Below are 27694 nucleotides of genomic sequence, written 5' to 3' on the forward strand. Positions count from 1 at the left end.
TTTTAATCTCATAAATTGTCGTGTATTGATGGTGTGCTAAGCTAACATGCTAGCTAGCCCTAGGTGCACCTGCCACCTAGAAGTTATATTTTTATTATTTTTTGAATGCTTACTGAAATGTTTCTTTATTCAAGAAATGCATTTGATACAGTTTAAAATGTAAGGGTGAACTTTAAGAAAAGAAATTAGTGACTGAAACCATATGAATAGCCTGTGAATAGCCAGTCGTTAGTAACTATAATGCAGACAAAAGAAATGCATATTTAGAGCCATAACCAGGCTGGAGAGGTGTGAATGTGTGCAGGGGGAGACTGAGACTGAATGGGGCTCGTTTGCACCACAAAACAATAAAGACAATATACTGGATAGATGGTTAGAAGATGACAATAAACATCAGTAGCATTTTAGCGTCAAATCAAAATAAAGTCACATGACATGGTCTTGAAAAACATTTCACTAAATACAGAGTTTTGGACTTATTATCTTAAGATTTTAAACATAAAATGTTTAGACATGTGGCATTAGCTGTAGTGCATTTCTAGATTGCTCCAGTGCCAACTTCAATTTTTTTTTTTATGAGGATGTTTCATAAAAAATAATTTCTAATAACTTTACAAAACTTTGAAGCTATTTATAACAATTTTTGTCATTATGACAATAATTAATTCTACATTTACAATAAACTGCCAGGTGTCAGCTTTCAAATGAGATCATACTTGTGCTTTTAGTACAAAGGGTTCATGAACTGTATCTGTTTCAGTTTGGGTATGTCATTTCTTGGGATTTTTCAAAAGTGGGGTTGCAGCTTAACAGGTTAATTCATTATAATGCTGACTCTTGTCTTAAATTGACTGCACTTCTAACTCCTGGTCTTTATTAATCCTATCTGGTCCTTGGGTTTAACTGTAAATTTCCTAACTAAAACGTTCTAAAAAAGATGAGAGTTGCAGTGTCACATCTTTCTCATTAGAGTGATCAGACCTCAGGATTAAACACGCACATGATCTATATCAACTCATATCCACAGTAAAACTGGTGACCAACACAAATATACTTCCATCCATCATTCATACCAATTATCCTATACAACAGCGGTTGGGAACCTGAGCCACGACTGGCAAAAAAACGTGGCTCAGGTCTCTTCCCCTTTACCAATAATTGATCTTCTTCAAGGTTGGATTTGGTAAGGCTCTTACGATAAACAGGAGAGTTCCCAAAACATCCAGATAACATGTTATTTCCACATAACTCCTTCGGGGAAGAATGTGGCTTCCGCAGCGTTCCCATTCCAGTAGGAAGGGCACGCTTTCCCCAGTGTTATCCAATAGTCTCACTGTGTGGGTTATCACAGAACAGCAGTGATGGTCATTCTCTGTGTACACCCTGTCCCATCGTCCCAAGAGGGAGCAGGAGGCTTACACAGGGCACTGGAAGGGGACAGCAGCTGTGGAGCTTTGGTATAGGGATTCCTATTAGTTGGTCAACGAGGCACATCGAAAGTGATCGACAGATAGGGAACTTCTCGGCTACATGTGGTAACCCTCGTTCCCTGAAAGAGGGACGTACGTCCCGTCACAACAACTTCTGTACCCCGCTGTACGGCCAGATCACCTCTCAGCGAAAACCTAAAGATGCAATACTCATTATAACAGTTGATGCAATGCTTCCAATGTTCATTGGCTCGTCTAGTTACACTCAAAGTAGATTGGCTCTCTGGCGAGATTCCTATTAGTCAGTCAATGACGTACAGTATGTCTTCGTTCCCTTCTTCAGGGAACAATATGTAACCGAGACGTTCATAAAAACACATTTGACCATCCAATGTCAAATTTAGTGTTTCTGGACTCTCTGTGCTTTCTCTTTAACTTTGATGCAAAACTTTAATTGCAGAAGAATCAAAAATACAAAAAAAGGTGTGCCCATCCCAAACACCCTAATTATTGGGTGAGCTGATGAGCTGATCTTACATGTTTCATATGTAATATTTCTCTTTGTCACTTTACTAGACTCGCTAAGTCTTGTTCCAAATATGACTTATTTGAAGTGCTTAATATTTGTGATGCGATCTGGGAAAACCCACCACATGGTGAAATTTTACCTATTACAGGTTTTGAAATCATATGGAAGCTGGTATCAAGCCCTTTCCAAATCTGTTTTTATTTTTATCATAGCTTGTTGGTAGCAAATGTTATGTTTATCTGAAGTCGGCCGATCGCTATGATTTTCTGCAACGGAATTTTGAGAAAAACAGGTTTAATAACTGTCACCGTCGGGACGCTTGGCACTCTTTTTTTTAAACAGGATTGGCGCGAAATGCGCACTAATACATTCACTGTACATGTTATGTGGTTTATTTTATAGGTAAACTATCTTTGTAGTGTTAAGAGACAGACAGGTGTATGGGATATACGGCGATTGTTTTTTTGTTTTTTTCACCTCTGCGTGCGTTAGACCAACACATTCTCATCCCCAAATCGTCACTTTCAAACATTCTTCAATATCCGACGCACAAAGCACCCTTAGCGTCAATATGTGACGCTTCGGTTATGGGTAGGTTTAGGTCTGTGGTAGGGTTATGCGTCTCATATGGACGCTAAAGGGTGCTTTGTGCGTCAGATATTGAAGAAATTTTGAAAGCGTCAGTATATGACGACTTGGGATGAGAACGGGCTGGTTAGAGAAAATGGTCGTATAGAATGCATTAGAGAAAGAGAGTATTTTCAGCTTGACACTATCGCTGTTTTTCTGCACTAAACAAGGGAATTTTGCCAAGATATTTTCAGAGATAAGAGAAAAGATGTTATAGAATAATAATTTAATGAAAAAATAATAATAATTTGACAAAAAACTGACATTCAAACTATTTTGGAATTTACTGAAAACGGCCCAGCGCGAGATCCGACGGGTTTTCCCAGATCGCATCACATTTATGCAATTTCATGATTATCAGAGTGCCATCTGGACTAAAACAGAATTGGGTTTCGTGTCAGACCTCTGAAGACCTTGACAACTATAGTGAGAGGGAAACATGCACAGACAACACATTATTATTCATAAACACATGGCACAAATTTTAAAATCAAATATTGTATATATATTGTTTGTAAGGATATACTGTTGCATGTCAAATCAGAATGTAAAATGTATCTGCAGTTTCACAAAAATCACAGATTGCTCCATAATTAATCTGCCACTAGATCCGATATCTAAATACAACTGATATAAAATGTATAAACTGTAAACCATTAAAACCCTTTCGCACGTACGATCACACCGGTGTGATCAGTCTAGGCTGGTCCCTGGAGCGTACGATCACACCGGTGTGATTAGAACGGTCAGTGCATGACGTGATCAACTGCTAAATTCAAATGGGCTTTCGCGCGTTGGCTGGCGCTGAGCCAGAGACAGGCGCGCTCAGAGCTGTCATAAATCACAACTTTTCAGTGTTTTCAACCACATAATGTTTATTTTAGGTTCCAGACATATAAGTACTAAAAAAACAATACATGAGTTCGTAAAATACACACTGATGTCAAAGGAAGAGGCAATAATAATCCTTTCCATTATAATTAGTTTTATTCATATCAGATACACATTGTGTAAGTAACTTTAAAGTTTACTCTATTCTTCTCCCAGTTCACCTTCCACTTACTTGTATGTATTTCGGGAGAAGTGGATGAATTAACGTGTTGTAAATCCAACAGATCCGATTCTCTGAACTGCGTCTGCGGCACAAACTAAGATGGCGGCGCCCATCGCGAATACAGCTGAACTAACGCGATCGTTATAAATGTGTTTAAACAACAAAACACTTCCACTTGCATATATTTGACAACCGGAATATCAGATATTTCATGCCATATCTAACAAATTTGTGAATATTTTGAATAAAAAAGGAAAAATTACATAAAAGCAGATCATCATTCATTCAGCTCTGTTGTTGCTGCGGTGTGTCACGTGACAAGCAATGACGCGTCACCACGGAAACCATAAAGTGACACATTCTAAATAACGGTCGCCTTGAAAAACTCACGCTGGGGGGTCAGCCAGAATATTTTAAACTTACGTGTGAAAGGGTTAAACAGAGTATAATCTAAATCAAATGACAAAGCTTAATTCAAGCTTTATCTAAACTCAACTATGGAAATGAACAAGAACAGGGCTCCCAAAGTAAAAAAAAAAAAAAAGGTTTAGAATTACAAAATCAAACTATCCACGACTTTCCCGAACTCTGACCTTTCCCGTGATCGCTATGGCAACGTATAACAAGCCGGTAACGAACTTCCGGTGTGGTATAGTATTCTGTACCCGTATAGTAATGGGTCCGGGCTGAGGACCCAAGCAATCCGATTGGTTCAAAGCCCGTTTTATGGGTAATCGCTTTAGTGCCTGGTTACAAATCATACAAAATCACTTTATTATAGAAGACGTTTGTACTACGTTATAACGAGTCATTAATGTATTTAATGTATTCTAAAGTATACGTTTCATATACTAGTATTTAACCGAAGCTATAGATTGTGAAATTAAACATTTCTCGTTGGTAGTGTTTTTTAGTTAGCTTAGATAATAGCATAGTATACAGCTAACGTTATCCGATGATCGTGATTCGTGCTATGAGCTTTTCCTGAGCTTATACTGCACTGATACTGCCTTACCATATTCACAGCCATTCGTAATGCAATTATAATTATGTAATTATTTTGTACACTTTTATTTATTAAAATATTCTTAAAATAATGCTTATTTGTGTATATTACTATTTTTCGTATTACCAGTTTAGACATTTAAATAAATTACAGAATGCTAGCTATGTTTTGTGGGTATAAATATTAAATCTAGCCTTGACTAAAGAACAGTATAATAAAATTATGGAATCACAATTTTTAATGTAATTAATCAAACCCCTTAATTCATATAATAATCTTTTATTTGAAAGAAATAACATTTTTAAGTATGTTTTGTGACAAAGTTATTTGTTATTAAGCAATAGGGCATAATATGCTTTTTTATTACAAGCATGTCATTTGTGTACTAATGCTTATGATTTATGTCATAATTAATTCTTAATACAGAACATCATACAACACAATAACATTTAATGTAATAAAATTAGAGAACCAAAACTTATATAAAAATTTAATTTAATTACACAATACAATACATAATGAATTCAACTGAATTATGAGATGTAATATATTACATTTTTATTAGCACAAAACTACAAGCAAAATGCACATCGTTTTAGGACATTTATAGAGCTTTTTAAAATACACAACAATACAAAGCAGCTTTAAACAAACATACTCTAGTATGTCTTTACTTTCCTAAACACTTTTGTGATAGTCCTCTGGCTATACATTGTGGAGATTTAAAAACAATTAATGTTGAGTTAGCTGTGTTAAAATATTTAATGAACTGTAAGGTTAAAGTTTTTTGAGAGCTAATGAGACACAAATAGATGCAGTGTCTTTTGCTGTATGTAAAGTCAGATCTTTAGTTTGAAGTAAATTCATGTTGTATGTGCAGTCAATTCTTTGTGGAACCATCCTAAGGCCTAGATGATGCAGTCAGTCAGTTTCCCCTTTAGATGGTGCGGTCGTGACCTGGTAGGTGAGGAGGCTGGACTAGGTGTCATGGACTGACTTGAGGAACTCTGTAAAAACACACAAACAACATGTCACATGCAACTGTACACTTGCAGTCCTTAGTGCTATGGAACATCACTCACTGTTTTTGCTTTGATATGCAAGCCCAAAGGTGCAACGCAGCTTCAGACGTAGTTAGCTCGTTGAACCTGGGTGCCATGGATGGACTGGCTTAAAAGGCTATTTTAATGACACACTCCACAAGATAAGATATATCAGCCCAAAAGTGACTGAAACCTTCCGTTCGTCTCAGTATTGTAAGGCTGATCTGTACAACAAAAGATAAAAAAAAGTAATTACTTAATGAGTTAGTTTAATGAGTTCACAAAAACATAAAAATCAGCCATCAGTTTCTTCCAACATATTATCAAATGATACCAGGGTGAGAAAATGATGTGTTTTTTTGGTGATATAAAAAATTCGAGTACTTATTTGTACCAACACAATCCCATAAAATGCTTACCTCAGGAATCAATTCACACATTACAAGGTCGATATGTTCAAGCTTTTTGTCCTTCTTTTGCTCAAACACAATGTTGTCGATGTGTCCTAAAAGTTCCTCGGCATGTGCTGACAAGGCTGGATGAAAGCTCTTAGGTTTTGCCATTTTCCCAGTCTTCATTTGCCACCATTTGTTCCACGTGGGTTTCACCAAGCCTTTCACAATTCCTTGAAACAACTCCTGAAAAAAATATTTAGTATAGCAAACAATATCTAGCCATTTTAAATTTTGTAAGGTCTTATATGTACCTGAATTTCAGCATCACTGACAAGAGAACAAATTCCTTTTTTTTCCACCTCCTCGACTGTCCTAAATTTAAAAAATCAACGATCTACTTGATTTATTAAACTTTTAAGTTGATTTATATGAATGAGGACACTCATTTTACACATACCTTTTATACGTCATATGCTGAACAGCATATGCTGCCATTGATGATGCGTGATATCTTCTGAGATGCCACAGATCTTCTCCCTGTATCACCTCGTTTTTCATAGAGGTCCATTTGTCCATCACCTCCATTTCTGCCATCTAATGCAATAGATTTGTCACCACAATCAACCTCATTGCACAAATAAATGCAAAGGCATTTGCAAATGAGAAATGTTCCAGAGATATCGCTGCCACCAAAGTCAGTCCACTTTCGCATCCCCAATAGCAGCTTAAATTTTTCACTTTTGCTCTAGAGCCCTGTGCTTTTGGTATGGCACTCGGGGCGGGCCCTGGGGTCACCGTGCCGAATTTGGGGCCCCTGGAACCTTTCTATAAAACTCCTACTAGCCAATTAATGTTAGAGGCTGAAAATGTTAGTTTTAGGGTTAGGGTTAGTGAATATTTTTGCCTTCGCTCTACAGACCGGCGCTTTCGGTATGTCGATCGGGGCGGGCCCAGGGGTCACCGTGCCAAATTTTCTATAAAACTCCCACCCACCCATTAAATGAATGCATTTGCCACAGTGGTTTCGCGAACACCGCTTGGAAAGGGCCGATCGACTAGGGGGAGACATTTTCCATCTCGCCACGGCCCCCTGGAGCGGGCGGAAAAGTTTGGTGTTTAAAAAAGTTTCATTCTCGTTAATTAAACCACCCCTACTGTACTAAGCACACTCGACTGAACACATCACACTCATTTTCAAGTCATTTTAGTGCTTGATGTGCATAAAAAATGCAGTGTCCGTGAAACCATTATTTTGCATCCTCTGAATAGGTTGGATCTGGGACATTTATGTGTTTTTGCTCTCCCGTCATGTGTGATATCAATTCTCGTTAATTAAACCACCCCCACTGTACTAAGCACGCTCAACTGAACACATCACACTAATTTTCAAGTCATTTCAGTGTTTAATTTGCATAAAAATGAGTGTCCTCGAAACCACTATTTGGCGGCAAAATAGTGGCTTCGCGGACACGGTGGTTTTTAAGCTCAGCTTTCGAAATATTTTGATGAAACCTGTTTATCAGCACTCAGCGGGCTCCCCTGAGTCCGTAGCACCAAGTGTCATCCCAAAATTCCACTGTCCGTGAAACCACTATTTTGCACAGTGTAACAAATGCTACCTGGGATCTCCATATCTCAGCTCTGGAAGGCTCTAGAGCCTCCAATCTTGCACTCCTGTCTGCGCATCAGCACCCTCTATCCGAATCCAAGGTTTCAAGAAGATCCGAGAAACTTTATTTTTCGACCCAAAAAAAACGACAGGTGTACGTACCCCTTATAGTTTTTTTGGGTCGAAAAATAAAGTTTCTCGGATCTTCTTGAAACCTTGGATTCTGATAGAGGGCGATGAGGCGTAGAGATGAGTGCAAGTCCTGGCTCTCTACACCTCTCCTGAGCTGAGATATGGAGATCCCTTTTTAAATATGTACAAATAACTTTTTAACGTATGCTTTTCTGGTAACAGGGCTGACACAATGAGCGTGTCCCTGTCTTTCAGATATTACATGAACTCAAAGAAAAGAAGAGAACACTTGTCTTCTACCATCAACTTCATGAAAGGCAGATGATGCAAGGAGAAGTAGAAAAATCATACTGAGGGACATGCCATTTTCAACATTTCTGCAAGATGCTGTGCACAAAAATGTGATTAAAATCCTTTAAAAACAAAAGAAACAGAAATTAATTTATTCTTATATTATTAGACATATTATGGAAACTAAATTATAAAATATTTTATTTGTTTTATGGTTTATTAAGATTTACAGAGCTTTTTTTTCTAAGGGACACAAAATGGCACGTTTACGTATAATGACCCAACTGAGATAGGACTCATTAGATATTGCTTGATGCTGCAATATTTTTTTTTACCTACAAGAGTCTCCTAGGATAGAAGGAATGGGTGGATATTCCGGAGCAACTTGGCATTTCTGACTGACCATTTGCCATCTTGGTTTGGAGGGGGAAAAAAATCGAAGCACAACGGCTTGCCACTTGGTTTAAATATATAGGATGATGCACCAGGGTGGGTCCACTGAAGAGGATGATGTGCAACTATGCCATCAAAACCCGTGCAAATTTAAGAATTTTTTTTTTTAATAGCTGTCCACTGTAGTGACCACTATGCATGAAAGGGTTAATCCATATAAAACAGCGATTAATCTTGCAAAGTACGTTTTGGTGTTACTGCTATCATTACGTTAGTAATTCATTAAGTTAACTAAAAAGTGTCGCTATGTTGTGAGAAGGTATTCCTTTGCAGAGATCCCAACCGTAACTAAGCATTTAACAAACAGAAAAAAGTGACATCTCATTACCAGATGTTCTCCAGTCCTAAAAGTAAAACAAAAACACAAACAATCTGTATTTAAAAGATCTTTTAGAAAGTCATGGTCTCTTTTGAGCCTTTGTCAGTGATACTCTGAAATACTTCCCATCCCATACATGAAAAAAATACATGCCATGTTGGTGATATCATATATATATATATATATATATATATATATATATATATATATATATATATATATATATATATATTAAAATATTCTTACATAGGCTATATAAAATAAAATGACACAACCCTGTCTCTTTTTGTTAAATTTCAGTTTTATTGATCAATAATAGCAATTATGAAAGTATAAGTAGCCATACAAGTCAAGAAATAAAGTAATTAAACGATTCAGTCAAACATAAGTCAGCAGGCTACAACGTTAAAGATAAATAGCCTAAATAATTTAACGTTATATAAAGTTATGAAACTAAAACTTTGCCCTCAGCCAAAACGATTTGCCAGGGAACAAATTATAGATTAATGATTTCAAAGATCGTCCCACAAGACGAATTATATCTCATGTTTAACCACTCCACTCAGCAGCTCTAGCCGAGGTAAGGCTGTTCCAAGCGGGATACATGAGCGCTGAGCAACCGGTGATCCCTTGGATCTCACATCTCCGAAAACGTCAGATCAAATTTTTAAATAGGCGCTATCTGTATAAACAAACAACATATTTGAGCTTTAAACAACTACATTATCGACTGAAAAACTCTTAAAACTACATTTCGTGACACAATAACAGTAGTATTTTTAAATTTCGCGGTCTTTCTCCTGCTATTGACGCAACTTGAGATTTTAAATATTAGCTATAGAATATACACGATTTACATATACAATATAAAATTTAATTCAATCTTACCTTGCATATAGCAGCGGGATTTAGCATTCTACATAAAGCTACCACATAATAACACTAAAACAGCTCACGTTAGCTACAAGTTATCGCGAGAACAGATTTAGATCAGGCATACTACTGGCATACTAACTGGGTCCTCAGGGTTACAGAATACTATACGGGTACAGAATACTATACCACACCGGTTTACGTTATCCTGAAGATACCGCTAACAGAGAGCCTCAACAAGCCCAAACAATTTGCTTGGATAATGAGGAGTAGAGCTTAGATCGGGCCCAAAAAATCAAGCCCGACCCTACCTGAGCCCGTTGTGTCCGAGCCCGGCCCGACACATGAGCCGAGCCCAATTTAGACCCAATCATTTTTAATACGTGGGCCGTTATAACCAGGGGCGGCGCCAGATAATTTTTTAACGTGTGCTGAGGGGGTGCTATATATATTATATATATAAATACTTTTAATAAATGAGCAAAAATTGGCCACTTAATATTTAATATTCAATTATTTTAATGATCACAATTAAAGTATTAATTTTATTAAATTGAACAAGCACAACATTCGGCATTCAATCAAATATTATTAAAGATTTATTATTAATAATGTTATTTCAACACAATATCTCGTTATTTCGACATCAAATGTGTGCCGAGTGTGCGTGCAATAAGCATGTGCATTTGTAAATCCAGTGACACGCGTGCATTGATTTTTATTAATAAACTAGTGTTTTCTGTCAGTGTCTGCTGCAAAGATGAAGATGATCATGGTGTTCACTTTTCATAATCAACATAGATGGAAAAAATTACATTATAATATTTGAACAAATATGAAACTAAATGCTCTTATTTAATGGCTACAACAAATATAGTAGGCCTACATACTCTATTTGTACAAATTGCTGCACATTCAAGTTAATTCTCGAATTAATTTTCACATTATTGAAAACAATAAACATACCACTTAAAAATATATACAGTTGTACTGCAGTTTTTTCTAAGTAGAGTTACAAGAAACACTCTTTCTGCGTAGAGGGTCCGTTTATGTTGGAAACAACTCCCATTCATAAAATCCTTCAGTTTTCGCGTGTTGTTTGTGCACCTGATAACGGTACACGTTGAGCCACAAGGAGCCATTGCTTATCTGTCAGCATTACTACTTGTCAGTAATCAGTTTCACCCGTTTGTACCGCGACGCAAGTATCCCTTGTGTGCAAGCTTCATTGAGCGTTACGCTAAACCGGAACTGAGATACCGGCAACAGGAAGTATCGAGTGTCATGGCGACGCCCATTAAGACTCGCAGGAAAGTTGTGGATATGATCTTGTTTGGATTAGGCTATACTATATTACTTTAATATAGGCCTATATGCTGGCTTGAATATTAAAAAAAGGCTTTCTAAAACAACATAGCATAATGCTGTGACGAGGCATGCTAAACCTGAGGTACATATTGATAACTTTTATATGATCACAGAAAATAAAACTTAAAGAATGAAAACAATATTTTTTTTTATAAAAATATAAAATAGTAGCCTATTATTCAAATCCTAAAGTGGTGAAAAATTATTATTTTTCATTCCTTTGATGGCTGACATTCATTTTCTTTCTTTGATTAGGGGTAAAAAGAAGTTCGAGATATGGTAGTGGTAGCCTGATTTTATATGCTACGAGCCCCCGTTGACTGCACGCACTGTAGAGGGTTTATACACTGTAAAAAGTAAAACATTGGATTAACTTAATAAATTTGAAGTAACCATTCACAATAAAGATTTTACATTGACCTAATGTTCAGAAACCATTCAGTTCAAACTAATTTTTTGCATTTCATGCAAACTCTTTTCTGAATTTGGTGTAAATCAATATTTTAAATTGGCTTAAATTAAAAAAAAAAAGTTTTTTTTACAGATTTGATTTCAAGCAAACTCTTTTCTGAATTTGGTGTAAAGCAATATTTTAAATTGGCTTAAATAAATTTAAAAAAAGACTTGATCTAAATTGATTTTCAATCTGAAATATGTATTAATTGCAAGTAATATACAATCTCAACATATATACACATACATTTTAAATGAGTCAGATCAAACGTTCTTTTAAATATTTATTCAATTTTGTATGAAAATCACAGTTTTTAAGATTAGACTTTTTTGGTAAAACAAACATTGTTTTACAAATACAAATGTAATTCTGAGACAGTTCAAGTAATCAGTTCATTGCAAGTTGAATTTCATATATAGCAGTATTAAAATGTGAATATATCATATAAGAACAAAAAGAACAAGAATAAGAAATAAGAACAAATAGCCTACCTAAAAATACTGCTTCTCTCAGGAATTAACATTTTTGGCAGAAGAAATAAATGTAAATCAAATACAAAACATAGATATTACCACATCCAGTCAACAACAAACTTACTGAACTACTATTACGATGTTGAACATTGTGTTCATCAAAGCACTGAAATGGAGGCTGTCAGTCAGTCACTGACTATGCAGCAGTGTGCAGAGGCGACATATTTTGGGGGTCATTTTTCTTGTGTCAAGTTCCATGAGCACTTTCTGAAAAAACTCAAAAGTGAATTTCAGTTCTTTTGGATACTTGAGGTTTAGCACATATGTCAGTCCAAATAGCATTGCTACAGCAGCTGCGGTTGAGGGCACGTTACTGAGGACCTCTGTGCCCTCAATGAGAACCCTGGTGTCTGTCTCACTGATTAAGATAGCCATTGGTTGCTCCAGTCCATCACCTGGCATATCCTGGCGAGACAATACATAGTAATGAATAAAGAGTGCTGACCAGACCCAGTTGAGTGTGTGAGAGACACCTATGCTTATTCTGCATTTCCTGAACTGAGTGAGAGTGTAACCCCTGTTGTGTGATCATAAATGAGTACACCTCTGCTTGTTTTGCATTTCGTAAGCTGCATGTATATGAGAAAGACCCTGTTATGTGTGTGTGCCTGTGTTTATATGACATCCCTGCTAGACAGAGAGAGAGAGAGAGAGAGAGAGAGAGAGAGAGAGAGAGAGAGAGAGAGAGAGAGAGAGAGAGAGAGAGAGAGAGAGAGAGAGAGAGAGAGAGAGAGAGAGAGAGAGAGAGAGAGAGAGAGAGAGAGAGAGAGAGAGAAAATAAACAGTTGAAAAGCAGGTTCAACAAGTTCCATTGCTAGCCAGCTATAATTTCACAGACTAGACGATGAAAAGTTAAGTCAAAACAGTAGATGCAAAACTTTGAAATAAATTGCAGCCAAGGATAGTAAATATATTTCTAAGGATAGCCTGACCTAAAACAGAAGCAGCTTACTGTTGAATTCAATGTTCGACAGTAACGGAAAAAAAGTTGGTCTTTTTCTGAAGTGTATGTAAATATCTGGTTTCAAATGTATGACACCCCTGCTCGTTGCATGTGTATGTGTGAGACACCAGTTGTGTGCGTGCCTGCTTGTGTATGAAAGACTACTGCTTGCACAGCTTGTTCTGAACCAAGCGTAATAAAGCCAAATACCAATGTCCTCCCTGAAACATAATTGTCATGAATCAACTTTGTGACATGCTGACGTGTGTGTGTCTTAAACTCTCTCTCTCTCTCTCTCTGTGTGTGGGATAAAAAATTAGAATATAGTCAGTTAAAGTTCTAGCCTGGATAAAACCAGACCATTCTTAGTAGTAACTGAGTTATGGTCTGGCAAAGCTGCATTAATAACTCATTTCCAAAGGGGCGTCACCAACGGACGTCGCTCAAAACCAATCAGAGCGATCATCATCGTGTAAAGCCATATGCATATGCTGCGGTCCTGTTACACTACGGCTACGCCATAAAAGTATGTACTCTTTTTGTGAAGAAAAGGTATTTACTTTTGAATGTGTAGCAAAAAAGTAGTCAAGCTTTGGGACACACTACTTCGTCATCTTTATCGGACGGATCTGTCGCGTGCATCCTGTCACGTAAACTGCCCTGTCAATCATCTTGTCACAGTTAAAATCCTCTATTAAATCTAATTTAATTTCCTACCGTTTCGGAGAGAAATGTAGTAGCACGTTCATCTGCCAGTGGGTCTTTCATGGAGACTGTCCTCATGTGTTTGCAATTTGAATATAATAATGCATTTAAAAGTTGATGCGCTTCACCAACGGACGTCGCTTAAAACCAATCAGAGAGATCGTCATCATGTAAAGCCCGCCTCAATGTTTCTGATTGGTGCCGCGATTTCGACGGCATGGAAATGGGCTTGAATTAGCTCTTTGCCAGACTACTTTTCGAGCAAATCTAAGCGTTTTTTTTTTACGGCCTGCTTATGGGGCGTGAAGCTAGCGGATCGTGAGGATAGGGCTGTAGTCAAGACCACCTTTGTCGAGTCCAAGACAAGTCCAAGACCAGGACTAGTCGAGTCCAAGTCAAGACCGAGTCCAAAGAGGTTCGAGTCCGAGTCAAGACCGAGTCCAAAAAGGTTCGAGTCCGAGTCAAGACCGAGTCCAGGACAGGAAAAAAAAAGTCTGCTAAAAAATATAGGCTAGCCTATAGAAATTAAATCATTATGTAATAATGAAATAATGAATAATTTTAATTTTATTTAAAATAATTGACTAATTCAAAGAACAACAAAAAATAATAATTATATAGCCTAGGCCTAACACATTCGTTTCGACTGTCTGATCAGCCTTACATTCTGTTCCTGTCAATCATACACGCGATGTCAACCAATTAAACTGCATGAGGGAAGACCGAGACAACTCACAGACACACACACACACACACACACACACAAGAGATGCGGATAAACCGTGGATCGGGCGGATGACGTGACGAAAAATAATATTTTAATTAATTTCGGGCGGGTGGCGGCTGAAGCAATCAAATGAAAAAAGTTTGCCACTAAGCAAACCTGCAAGTTATGAGCTGGGTTATTTTGTTTCGATATTAGCTATATTTTAAAACAGCCAGTCATTGCGCCTACCACTCATGGAATAGGCAAAGAAAGAAAGGTAAGAAAAAAAGTCGGAAAACTTTGCCCATTAATTAGATGTGCAAGGCAAGCAGGCTAGTTTTCGGGGTGTTATGGACAATTAAAAATGTGAATATTCACGTTGCACTAGCGGTGGACTTTCAGCGAGTTTATTTAAACATTTATTTTTTAAAGAGCCGTTTGTGAGTCAAAAGAGCCGGCTCTTTCAGTGAGCTGAGGGCAATTCCACGCAAAACTGTCACATCCATAACGCCAACTACATACAATAGCATTGTGCTGGCGTTATGGATGTGACAGTTTTGCGTGGAATTGCCCCTGAGTGAAACGAGCCGGCTCACGAAAAAGAGCCGAAATACTTATTAGGTGGCCAGTGTTTCACTTTCCCTCCAATAATATATTGTTTTAATATCGCGGCGACGTATGTGTGATTACTGGGAACATAATAAAGAAACCTGGACTCGGTCGAGACCAAAAGCCATATTTGGCAAGACCAGTGGCCGAGACCGAGACAAGTCCGAGTCCGAATACCAGCGAGTCCGAGACAAGTCCGAGACCATAGAAAAGCGGTCTCGAGTCCGGACTCGAGTCCAAGACCGGACTCGAGTACTACAGCCCTACGTGAGGATGAATATGATCATTTATGTTTGGGTCTGCAATCGCTGATACAACCTTTAAAACAACCTGGGCATCCATAACACTTCAGCTGTGCCACATGCAGATTGCCTCCATATAACACCACACTGATGCAGCAATTCAAGCAAAAGGAGGCCAAAATACTCTACCAGGTATACGTGGACATAGCTATAAGCTGCAATCAACAGAAGTAGCACAAGTAATTGCGTGAAATATTTCACTTTGTGTAATGAATATATATATATATATTGCACTTATAAAAACTTTTTACCGTAAACTTTTTTTACCGAATTTACTGAACTTAGACGACATTCTAATTTTTTTTAGCCCTACCAGTATGTACAGTATGTAAGTATGTGCGTGGATGGCTGAGCAATGTACGTACCTGAATCTCCTTGATGAGATGGTGAACAGATTCACCAAAGTAGAGGATTAAACATTTAAGAACTGATTCCCTCCTTGTGTTGATGTCCACTACCTGAACAAAATGCATTCATTAAAATTATATGCTCCTTTTTTTACCACATACAGGAGAAATCCAATGTGAAACAGACAAAAAAGTATATTGAAACATGATAAAAAATTTGACCGTTCATGGAGCATTTTTTTATAACGTCATGCCTGCCTTTAAAGACCACATTAAGCCTATATGTGCAAAAGGCTCACAATGTTAGTGTTAGGGGCATCATGCTCGGTGCTATAAATCACAATTTTTTAAACCATAAACAAGGCTCAAAGTATTCCCATACTTCGTTGGTAGTATAATTAAAGGGGAAATGAAGCAGTCAATCAAGTTTACATGATTTACAAGATGGATTTCCACTATAATCAACAATTATATAAGAAACATGACAAATCTAAACATATAAAAGAAAAAAAAAAAGAGAAAAAAAAACGTTATATCTTTCTCAGCCAGGGCACCACCATTGTGCAGTATTCTAATATGTGACGTCACAGGCTTGGTTGGCTTTAATAAACATGGCTGAAATTAGGAATATCCTGACATCAAACTGTCTACACCAATGGTTTTCAAACTATGGGTCGCGACCCACTTGTGGGTCACACAGTGAGAAAAGGTGGGTCGCACAAAGGCACTTAGCTGCAGCTAAATTTAGGCTACGTTATGATGAGTGAAACAAAACCAGTCCGATTAATGACCAAACGACTCTTAAGTGAGTTTTAGCGCCCGCCAACGTGAATTTTTGTCCCGCCAAAGTCTTATTTGATCGGTGAGTAGCCTAATGTAGATGAACTGCTGCGGTTGTGACAGTCACAGTGCATGTTTAACTGAAAGAACGAGCAGAGAGAGACTCGGTCGCGCGCACTCTCTCTCTCTCTCTTCGGAGCCAGGCGAAAGTGTAAACGAGTCTTCACCGTCTCCAAACTAAGCGCTGTGTTGCTCTCTCTCCCTCGCACATATAAATCAAAATAAATCGACACGGTGGTAAAAGGCCGAAAGACCAAAGTTTCATGTGGAGCATTCAGAGATTTTTTTCCCTTAATTACCGCTGGGTGAATTGTGATAAATAAGCTGCCTTATCTTCTCTGAAAAGCGTCCCCGACATTAAGCTGACATAAAACAACACTTTAATTAAACGAAAAAAACTATCCAGTGATGAAATGTTTTCTGTGTTGACACAAATCTTGGATGTCCATGTCCAGTGCTGGGATAATCACACAACGCGCACGACACGTCCAATTCGCGAACTAATGACTCCTTTGAACCGATTCATTTTAATGAATTGCTAAAACAACTGATCTTTCCAACAGTGAACTCAGGAGACGTCTGAATCGGTGTATAATCAGTAACACTTTACAATAAGGTTCTATTTATTACATGAATTACATAAAAAGTACAGTTTGCTTACTCAAGCTTAAGCTTTAAAATAAATAAAACCCCTTGTTTTTTTTAAAGCATATGACTACATTTTTTCACACAGTGCTATCAAGAATCGATAAGAGAATCGTTAAAGAATCGGATCGATAATCAGAATCGTCGGTGGCATTATTATTATTGATAAAATCTTATTTCCCATCCCTATGTGAAGACGGTAAAATTATAATCAAACATTAAAGAAACATTCATGTTTTTTTTTTTAAAGTTTTTTTTAAGAGTTAAAAGTTTAAAATAATTTGCTAACATGAGGTCTTGTCACTGTCAGTCTTTTTACATCAGTGCAAAACTAGGGTATGCAGATTAAGACCATCAGCATGCATTGATTAATCCCATGGCATGTAGCAAAAAAAAAAAAAAAAAAAGGTGCGACCAAATCATGCTGGTGCAAGTTGCAGTGCAAGTGGGTCTTGAGATTGATTATACTTGTCTAGGTGGGTCCCATAATGAAAAAGTTTGGGAACCCCTAGTCTACACCACAGTAATACAATTGCACTCTAGCTTATACTGGAAGTCCACCCGACTTTTTCAGTCTTTTACAATTAGAATGAGATTGAGCAGGCCAAATCTCACTCATTGTGGTTAGACGGAGTTAGTTTTGAGCACAAACGATTGAGTTGTCAGGGTTTTAATATCATAATTGGTATCATACAGGGCTGTACGGTGCGACATATTTGTTGAACATGCTACAAAAGAAATCAGTCTGTGCTGACACCTTTCAGGCTTCTGGTGCTACAAATCTTTTAATCTTTTATCTTCTGTAGCACCACTGCTACCTGCAAAAAAAGTTAACGGACAACCCTGTCATAGCGACCATAGAACGGACCGGTTAAGTTAATATCAAACATGATTGATTCATTCTGACTCAGTTGTAATTTTGTACATACCTCATCTAAACTATGTAAAATCCTGCCAGTCCTTTCCTTTGTCACGCCACCCTTATTCCGTATTATCTGTACAAGTTTCGTGGAATGCCTGTCCAGCTGCTGTAAGAATTTTGTCTCCAAGGGCACTGTCGTGATTCTCATGAACTCGGCACTGATCTAAAAAATGAAAACAGCAGAAAATACAAAGTTTGGGATTAATAATTGACAAAACTATTTAAATTAGTGACAAAAACTTTAATCAAATTACTGTTATGAATACCAAATGAACAAGAATAAACATATTTTTGCACCAAAACTGACCTCTTCCATTTGAAAAAGTGCTGGCCACCTCTCCACAACATTTGCAATTCTTGCCTGCTCATGCACTATTTCTTGCCTCCGGTACCCAAACGTCTTGGCCATCCTCTCTTTAACAGTTTGCCTGTTATTTCTTATCTGAAGTTCAGACAAAAGAGAAACTCTTTCCAGCTCCAGACTTTCTGGTGTCTCACCATTTGGTAAGGGTGGGAAATAGTTCAACTCTGCTCTTCTAGGCCTCTTCAAATTCTTTGCAGGGTAGGAGTCCTCCTGAGATTTGGATTTAAAAGAATTCAAGGAGAGTTCAGCTGATGTACCATGTGCCTTAAGTATAGTGCGGTAGTTTGCCATCTTAACTCTGATTCTTTGTTGCCAGCCACAACCCTCCCCAAAGGGCCCTTGTTGAGTTAAGCAGGGGTGTTTTCTAATCAATGCATCTGCAACATCTTTGCAGTCGGAACCTGTTGGGTAGGCTTTGTAGCTGTAAATTGCCTCAGCTAGCTTTTCTAAAATGTCTGAAAGCATTTTGGTGCCAACTGTAAGTGTAGTTTGGCTGTTTGCAAACTCAATGTTTGCCCTCTGCAATTGACACTCAGTGTCGTACGAAAAGAGAGGGATTTGGAAGGCCTTTGGCCACTGCTCTTTTCTTAAACAGTCTGTGTGGCTAGGCAGAACAGTGTGGCTAGGCAGAACAGTGTGGCTAGGCAGAACAGTGTGGCTAGGCAGAGCAGTGTGGCTAGGCAGAGCAGTGTGGCTAGGCAGAGCAGTGTGGCTAGGCAGAACAGTGTGGCTAGGCAGAACAGTGTGGCTAGGCAGAACAGTGTGGCTAGGCAGAACAGTGTGGCTAGGCAGAACAGTGTGGCTAGGCAGAGCTGTGTGGCTAGGCAGAGCAGTGTGGCTAGGCAGAGCAGTGTGGCTAGGCAGAGCAGTGTGGCTAGGCAGAACAGTGTGGCTAGGCAAAGCAGACAGCAAGCTGGGGCAGTCTTCACTGTCTATGTCGAGAGAAAGGGTGCTACTCATTGGGGTATTAACTGGGTACAGGATAACAGTTGAGGCTTCAGGGTCTAGCTGGATCACTTTAAGAATGGTGAGGTCCTTAATTACAGATGTTGAGGTCACATTAATAAACATCTCTCCAAAATCAGTGTCTTTATACTGTAGCCGTATATGGCCTCCTAGTCCACATGCATTTTTCACATCCTCAATAAGGTCTTCCACAGCATCGGGAATGTGCAGCTCCATTCTCATGCAATCATTTTCACTGACGATGATCAGCAAACGCACAGGTGCTATTTCCGCCATGATGTCCTGAGAGAAAATAGTAATGACAGTAGATGGACAGAGTAGAAACAGAAAAACAGAGAGAAAGAGAGAAGAGAGGAAAATAGGGAGACAAAGACCATAACATTAAGACATTTAGACAATCAGCACAAAGTATAGGCCTATTCAAATTTCAAACATGGCAACAGGCTACAATAGAATGATAAAATACTAGAACACATGCAAGGACAGTGATTTCCCAATTAGGCAGCTAGCCACATGAATCTCAATGTTGTCAGCACTGGGCTAATATCAAATGTACATGAAAAATGGGTGCATGAAACTTAAAGGCCATGTTGCAGGTTAACCACCACTGTTGATTAATGGGTACATTAATCACTCAAGATATGCATACCATTTTTAAAATGTCTCAAAAATGGTCTTAAAGACCATTTTTTTACGTCTTTTGGTATAAACGTTTTTTTTTTTTTTTTTTACACAATTCGGTGATGACGTCACGTTGGGGAGAAGTGGAGGAAAGGTAGCCTCAGCCAATACAGTTTGTATTAGAACTATGGCGACTGACGGGGAAAAAATGAGTGTAAAATCAATGTTTTCCTTATATCTAGTGGCAGTGATCATAACGTTAGTTCAGATAAGTAGCTACCGGTAAACTTTGTCTTTGTCATCTAGAAATAGAAGGCATCATGCTAGCTATTGGCTAATTTGCCAGTCCCACCTGTGATCCACCCCCTCCAGATAATCCCTAACTAAGTATTTCCCCCAACGTTGTAAGCACACGCTTTGGAATATTCTCTCCCCAATGTGACGTAATGGAATGCATTGTGGCGGAAAGGAGAATCGTTGCAAACCACTGTAAGATAGTAACTACTTTTTCGATTATATTCCGTTTTGTGATACCCAACAACATAAAATACAATGGATAACAGTTTAAATGTTTATTACCAACAAGAAAATTGCACAAATTCGTTGAAAAATTAACCCTGCAACACGGCCTTTAAGTATTGAATTAACATTTGGACTCAAGAATTTTGTGTTGCATTTTAAGGGATACATGCAAAGACGTAAAACCACTCGAAAAATTCTGACCTTAAACATGTATGTATCGTTTCAGAGTAATGAGCCGCATTCCCCCAACTGTGTAATCCACCAATGGGTATGGATCGTTCAGCTCATTTGGATGGAGGAGTTTTATCTCCTTTGTGGGACATGGCTTCAGTTCATAAGCTCTATAGTGTTCCCAGAGCCATGCAGCCAGCTTCTTGACAACGAAAAACAGTGTATCCTGGACAACAACCATTTGTATAATCTCAGCAAATTCAGGCATCCCTGCCGATGAGCCATGTGAGACAATCATCCCGTTCCTGTAGTTGAGGCTGTTGTAAGATGCATTTTGAGTCAAGAACACTGCATCCAAGTCTGCGTATCTCCGCCTGATGGCAAATGCAATGTCCTCTTTCAATACATCAAGGGGAACTGATGCACCACGTGCTACTTGTAAAGGCGATTTAGGTATGCTGCAGATGTAAACCTGATGCGCCATGGCAAATTGATGCCTTTCTGCTAAAGAAAGCAGCACATTTTTGAAGCATCCCGTGTGTCGCACTACTCTTTTGAAGAAACTGTGCTTTGATTCAAAGCGTATGGTCCATAGTTCAACTAAAGGTCCAAACTCACAAATTAACTGAGGGTAGTGTTGCAAAAAATGATGTTTCGGCAAGAAGTCTGAGTCAGGGAAAACCTCCTTAAATCTGACTTGGTGTTCAGTGATCTTAAAGCTTAAGTATGCAATGGATTCCTCAGTTTGCACGGGAGAAACAACAAGGTCCACAATGTCCTTCAAATCTGAGAGTAGTTGCCAGGCTGGTTCTCCTGCAGGCACAGTCTGTCCGATTAATAGAGGAAGAAATCTGATTAAACTCCAATTTTCATGGCAGTTACCCCCAACTGTTCTCCTGGAAGCAAACGTCACTGAAACAGCATGGGGGCGATTTGTTTTATCAGTCCATCGGTAAGGAAAATCTCCAATTACTTTATTCAGATATGACAAAGTAAAATATTTTTTTGAAATGAAAAGAGTTAAACATAGGGCAATTTCGAAAGGAACTATTCCCTCAAATAAGTCATGAGCGATGTCAGGGGGGAAACCAGTAGTTACATCAAAGTTAAGTTTTTCTGACAGAACACATTTAGCCTTGACACCACAATAGCTGTTCAAACCATTGTCTTTAATGGTCTTAAGATGACCTGTGTGAGTGTCTTCAGTTCTAAGAGGGAAACTAACAGCTCCAACTTTCTGACAGTCTAACCTACTAGCTGTACAAAATCTGCAAAAGTAACTGCCAGAAAAGCTCTCCACAAACCCAGCAATACCATGCGCCCCAAGATTGTCTGCCACAACACACTGCACTGTACCCTTTAAAGTTTTGCCCAACTTATCCAAAAAAACTCCGTGCTGTTCTAAGGTTATGAGATCATTGATCAAAGGATTTAAGACTTTTTCAAAACCGTAATCTTTGACATCATTGCTGTTAATCAGAGCAGCTAGATAAATGCTGGATAAAGAGGAGTGGTAGCCATGGGGCAGATTGCCTAGAGTCCAATACAATGCACACACTTTGTGTTTTTTTCGTGAAGTCCCAAGGGGGTTACAAATTTCAAAATCATCAATATACAAGATCAGTGAAATTGCACACTCTTTGGAGAGAATACTATTTCTTTTACAGTTATTTGACTCCCAAAATGATCTGTACACACGTTTCCCACCCTCTTCTGTTTGAAATTTCTCTTTTAAATTTACAGCCTTACTGAGTATTAATTCACAATTTAGCAGTTGCTGCAGGGATTTTAGTATAGGGACATACTGAAAAGACTTTCTGTTCTGATGATCTAATATATATTCTACTGGTTCTACGACATTGAAGTTTTTCCTGTAGTAGGCCTTGCGTTTCCAAGCGCTTGACAGTGGACCATCGTTACCTATTGCAGCCTGGATGGGATTCTCAGTGCAAAGAACAGTAGCTAACTCCTTTACAACTGATCCCTGAACTTCCCAATTTTGTTTTTGCAAAAAGTCACAAATAGTCTTTTGAGTGAAAGATACAGAGTCCGTACCGATTATGTACTGCAGCTCCTCCAGAAGTTCATTCACAGCTGCACTTTGCACAAGATAAGAATGTTCTAATTTAAGCAATACTGAGGCAAATTTCAGTTCAATGACTTTTGGGGAATCAGTTTCTTCTGGTACAACAGTATGCTCTTCAAATGTTAAATCTTCATATGGTACATCATCTAGCTCAGCATCACATTGTTCCAAAGACTCCAAAAGAGGGCTCCCAGATCCATGAATAGCTTCAGGTTTGAAATCTCTAATTGTGTAGGGGGTGTGTTTTCTCCATTTATGTGTGTAGAAAGCTCCATATAGATTTGTTTGGTAAGAGCAACCATTAAACATACAACTGACCAGTTCGTGGTTTCTCAAATGTTTCCCAATGTGTTGAAAATACTCAGTTTCAGATGCAAGTTGACGGTTGTTGCAGAGATGACATTTAAAAGTTGAAAAATGACCTCTTTGGGACTGTTCAGCTGGATGGAACTTGCTCAGATGGGCAATAAGAGCCCTCCATGTCTTGCATTTACACGGGCAATGCTCAAAAATACAGGGGTAGGCATGCCCCCGACCATAACGATGGTGAAGTCTGATGTGCTTCAGTACTTCATTTCTTCTTAAAAAACAGTCTCCACAGTCTTTGCATTTCCACATAAATGGATAACTAAGGAAACATGATACAGAAATGCAAGAGTTAGCCTATCTTTAGTTTGCGGATTGGAGCACAACTCAAATTTAAAATCTATTAGGATGTGGTAGTATATGGCCAAATTCACCAGCACAAAACACTACATGTATTATAAATAATGTTATGTTGTTTTTTTTACATTGATGAGAAGAGCAACAGCAGTAAATGCTGGATGAGACAGACAAGTAATTAGGGATGTCCCGATCCAATCCACGGCATCGGTATCGTGCCGATACTGGCCCAGGACGCTAGATCGGATAACGGAGGGGAGAAAAAAAAAATCCGATACCTATTAGGGGTGGAACGGTATGTGTATTCGTATTGAACGTACGTTCGGTACATGCATCACGGTTCGGTGCATGGATTTACACGGAGAATACACGGTATAAAAATAAAACACGCGTGCACATTAACCTTCATTTGTGCTTTTTATTAAAAAAAAATGTTTCCCTTCATCTCAGTGGAATAAAATTTGGTCACTTTTTCTACATTATCTATCTATACACACAAAAAATCTGGGCTTGATACGGTTGTTCTAAAAAAGTCACACTCATGACCTTTGTGGTCAATATGACCCCACATTGAAATGAATGGGAAAATCGAAATTTGACACTCTATTCGCGTTTGGTGTGAATGCAGCAAAATGAACAGGCTGCGATGTCAAGATTGCAATGCTGGAATGTGTATGTGTGTGTGTGTGTGTGTGTCAGAGAGAGAGAGAGAGGCACGAGCACAATCGAATGGTTTCATTTTGTTCATACAGTAACAGGACATCATTAAAACTGCAAAAAGTGTTTAGCCTACTTATATTTGTGTAAAACAACATTGTGCTTTTGTCAAACTGTAAACTCTTGTCAAACTGTAACCTACAACTGTCACCCAACCAAAATCACACTCAGTTTAAAAGCAAAAAATTCTCATCTTTTGGACATTCATCATATTGCATTGGTTTTCATTTATTGTCCTCAAACAGAGCACTAATCTGTTTATTTTGAAGTTACACATTCTACATTGATTAAAAAAGAAAATCAAATGTGTTTTTAATGGTAGTATTATTTTATACAGAAATAAATTATAATTCAGATGAGAATAATGTTAAAGTTAATTAAAGTTAAGGAAACAAATATATTGATTTGAAATATGGCATATATTAATTTTAAATTCATTCAGGTACAATTACCAAACATATCTCAAGGTCTTTTGAATAAAGGGTGGCAGTCTTTCATTATCAACTGTTGTTGTGGACTAAGAAGTATTTGTTCTCCATTTGAGTGAGATGTTTTTATGTGGCTAATTGAGCAAAGTGATTCTATTTTATTATTAGTAGTATTATTTCAAGAATAAAAAAATATCGGATTGATAGCGGTATCGGCAACTAGCCAAAACTGCTTCCTCGGTATCATATCGGAAGTGAAAAAGTGGTATCAGGACATCCCTACAAGTAATTAGCAAAAATCACCTCATATATCCACCCATCAATGTAAAATAAGGGTATTTTTTCAGACAATGTCGCATTTATAAATCAGGATTTTAGCAGCAGTTAAAGGAACAGCTGGTTGGATTAAACACGGTGTTACTGGGTCGTGTTTAGTCACTATTTTATAGCCTAATCGTTTTATTTCTGACTACAGAACAGATAATATGTAAAAAATAGCATTCAGTTGTGTTATAATGCAATATAATGTGACAGATCAAAGTGTAGAAGCAAATTGCAGATTTCAGGTGCCAACAGTAATAAAACACAACGCGATGACGTCACATATGCTAATTAGCGTGTGACGTCATCACCGCCAGTCTCTCAAAATCCTGTGGGAAACACTGTAATCATTTGCTCCAGCCCCTGAATCAGTGCAGTCAGTATTGAATGTAGCCTAATGCAGTGGTTCTCAATCCTGGTCCTGGGGACCCACAGCTCTGCACAGTTTGTATGTCTCCCTCATTTAACACACCTGATTCAGATCATCATCTCGTTAGGAAAGAGCTCTGAACTGAACTGGGTGTGTCAGATAAAGGAGACATATAAAATGTGCAGAGCTGTGGGTCCCCAGGACCAGGATTGGTAACCACTGGCCTAATGCACGAATCACCTACTGACCCCAACCCCTCCCCCACAACTTACCAGTGTCAGCGAAGACTTCAGTTGACAGACAACCAAAACTGGCACCAGGAACTAGGCCTACCAAGCAGCAGCTTTCCTAAAATTCAAATCCAACCATTAATCCGTTTTACAGTTTCAAAGTGTAAATTCATTTTCCTCACATTCATTTCCGCCTTAGCAAATTTAAAACATATAAAATCCGCGTTCATATTGGCATGAGCGCCCGGAGCTGAGCCAGTTAGCCTAAACTCTGAGCGGGAAACGTTAGTACACGTCACTCGCATATTGAGGTGATTTATTTTGTCGGCAAAGAAATGCAATATACAAGCCTTAGTCATGAATACATTTTTTTTTTTTTTTACAACATTCAGAGCGAGAAAATATTTTTTTCCTTTCATAATATCAGTTCAATCAGTCTATATAATACTGGATTTCCCAAGAAAATTGTTAGCTGTAAAATGGCGCCATGTTAACGCTATACCGCTAAAGTCAAAATTAACGTTAGCTATAATAACTTCTAATCTGCGTGTCTGATCATTAAATGATATGACGTTAATGCTTTTCAAGTATTTAAATGCTGAATGAGTTTCCCCATTACATTATGCTAGATAGGTCGAGCTAGCCTGTAAACACAAATGTTAACGGTCACTTGAGAGACGCCCAGACGGAGGTCGCGACGCGAGCGGCGAGCCATAACGTTAGCTGCGGAGATCCGCGAGAAGGGCCCGGCGCACGTCCAGAGTCCCCCCCGGAAAGCCCGCCTCCACGCCGGCGCCACCGGGGACCTGGCCCACCGCCGACGGCCCCCCGAGGGAGACCGCCGAATGGCGGGGGAGAGGGACCGATCACACCCGGCCACACCGACACCTCGGACGGGAACGGGAGGCTATCAGTAAAACTGAGCCAAGGAAGTCACCTTATAAAAACGGAACTAGTCGCCTTATAAAAATTATATTGTGAGTGCTGAAATAAAGGGCAAGGATAACGCAGACGAGCAAATTTTGGTTAATTGCTCCCCCTTACCTGACAAACGTGTCCTGTTCGCTTCGTGCTGTTCAGCAGATAACCCTCCGTCTTCTGCGTTCGGTCTCTTCCAGAACTTTCTCTGGAGTTTTCATGTGTGCGCATGCGCAAACCATACTTAATCTAATAAAAGTCGTTTGATCGAATGTATAATTTAAATTTCATTGTTATGTTATAATTTTATATTGTATCAATCTAAGAAAATAGATTGAAAGACACATACAAATTACAAAATGTAATTTTACTTAACAATCTAATAATTTTACTCTATTGGAATGGAAAAAAATACATCAAACGAAAAACAGCAATGTTTTACTTTTTACAGTGTACATAGATATAGGCTACATATACATCTACACGCTCACTGTTTCAATATTTCCAGAGAGATACAGTTAATACAGTTAATATTAATTTCAACATTTACTAATAGGCCTATGTTATTAAAAGGTTGCATTTGTTAACTTGGTAATGTCAACATTTTCCAGGATTAATCAAAATGTGCCATCAAGTGGACCTTTGATGACAAACAAACGGGTACAAGAAACATGGAGATAGATTAAACATTGTTCATTTACATATACACCTGACGACTGATTTTTCCTTCCCATTAATTTTTTTTATTTTTTTTATTACTGTTATAAGGGCTTATTCCATATAAACATTACTGTACCTATGAATGCTTTGCAGACCAACACCTCCCCAAAGGCTATCTTCTGGCCAGAGCCCTTCCAGCACAGTTGCTGGGCAAGTGCAGACCAGGACACGTCTGGTGTTGGAGGTTGGGCTTGCCTTGCTTGTACCGTCAACTGTTGCTAAACTTTGCCTAAATTAAAGCAGTAATACAATAATGTATTCACAAGACAGCTAAAATGATAACTGTAGTGAAAAACTGTCTTCATTTAAATGCATTTATTCATTTAGCAGGGCTCTTTTATCAAAAGCAACTTTTAAAGAGGCGTTAAATGCCAAATGTCAGACTCTACATTCTCTGGGCATTTCTTACACCTGTGTAAGTTTAATAATCACAGCAAGAGAAAAAAAAAGAAACTCACT

The 27694-nt window shown here is 38.3% G+C and overlaps 3 protein-coding genes across 5 annotated transcripts in view; all 3 read right to left on the reverse strand.

The window, feature by feature from the left end:
• Window positions 1-27694, reverse strand: part of LOC307169636 (uncharacterized protein) — a gene marked incomplete at its 5' end in the record, with an annotated part of 128026 nt that overhangs the window by 47486 nt on the left and 52846 nt on the right. The gene's annotated exons all lie outside the window — the stretch shown is intronic.
• Window positions 5756-27694, reverse strand: part of LOC307169886 (uncharacterized protein) — a 386038-nt gene continuing 364099 nt past the window's right edge. Inside the window, exons 1-5 of one of the 2 annotated variants that reach the window (XM_079890777.1) lie at window positions 9780-9950; window positions 6545-6681; window positions 6399-6459; window positions 6112-6330; window positions 5756-5916 (exon numbers count right to left, since the gene is read on the reverse strand). In XM_079890777.1, coding sequence (XP_079746903.1) covers window positions 5821-5916; window positions 6112-6330; window positions 6399-6459; window positions 6545-6681; window positions 9780-9806 — 540 coding nt within the window. In that variant the 5' untranslated portion in view covers window positions 9807-9950 and the 3' untranslated portion in view covers window positions 5756-5820. Of the gene's footprint in view, window positions 5917-6111; window positions 6331-6398; window positions 6460-6544; window positions 6682-9779; window positions 9951-27694 lie in introns of those variants that run through there. The other variant, XM_079890778.1, reaches the window with a different exon arrangement.
• Window positions 11852-26740, reverse strand: LOC307169816 (uncharacterized protein). Of its 2 annotated transcripts, XR_013823215.1 has the most exons (8): window positions 26642-26725; window positions 25640-25715; window positions 20813-23496; window positions 18446-19750; window positions 18146-18301; window positions 17974-18034; window positions 15750-15842; window positions 11852-12524 (listed from the first exon to the last, which is right to left on the reverse strand). XR_013823215.1 is itself a non-coding variant. In XM_079890636.1 (7 exons), exons 3-7 carry the CDS (start codon window positions 20819-20821, stop codon window positions 12249-12251), a joined length of 1839 nt encoding a protein of 612 aa, XP_079746762.1. In that variant the 5' UTR covers window positions 20822-23496; window positions 25640-25715; window positions 26642-26740; the 3' UTR covers window positions 11852-12248. The 2 variants fall into 2 exon arrangements, 1 of the variants encoding a protein (XP_079746762.1); XM_079890636.1 differs by lacking the exon at window positions 17974-18034 and having other exon boundaries at window positions 26642-26740.

Source organism: Squalius cephalus (assembly GCF_949319135.1).
Source record: "Squalius cephalus genome assembly, chromosome: 13".
NCBI classification, from domain to species: domain Eukaryota; kingdom Metazoa; phylum Chordata; class Actinopteri; order Cypriniformes; family Leuciscidae; genus Squalius; species Squalius cephalus.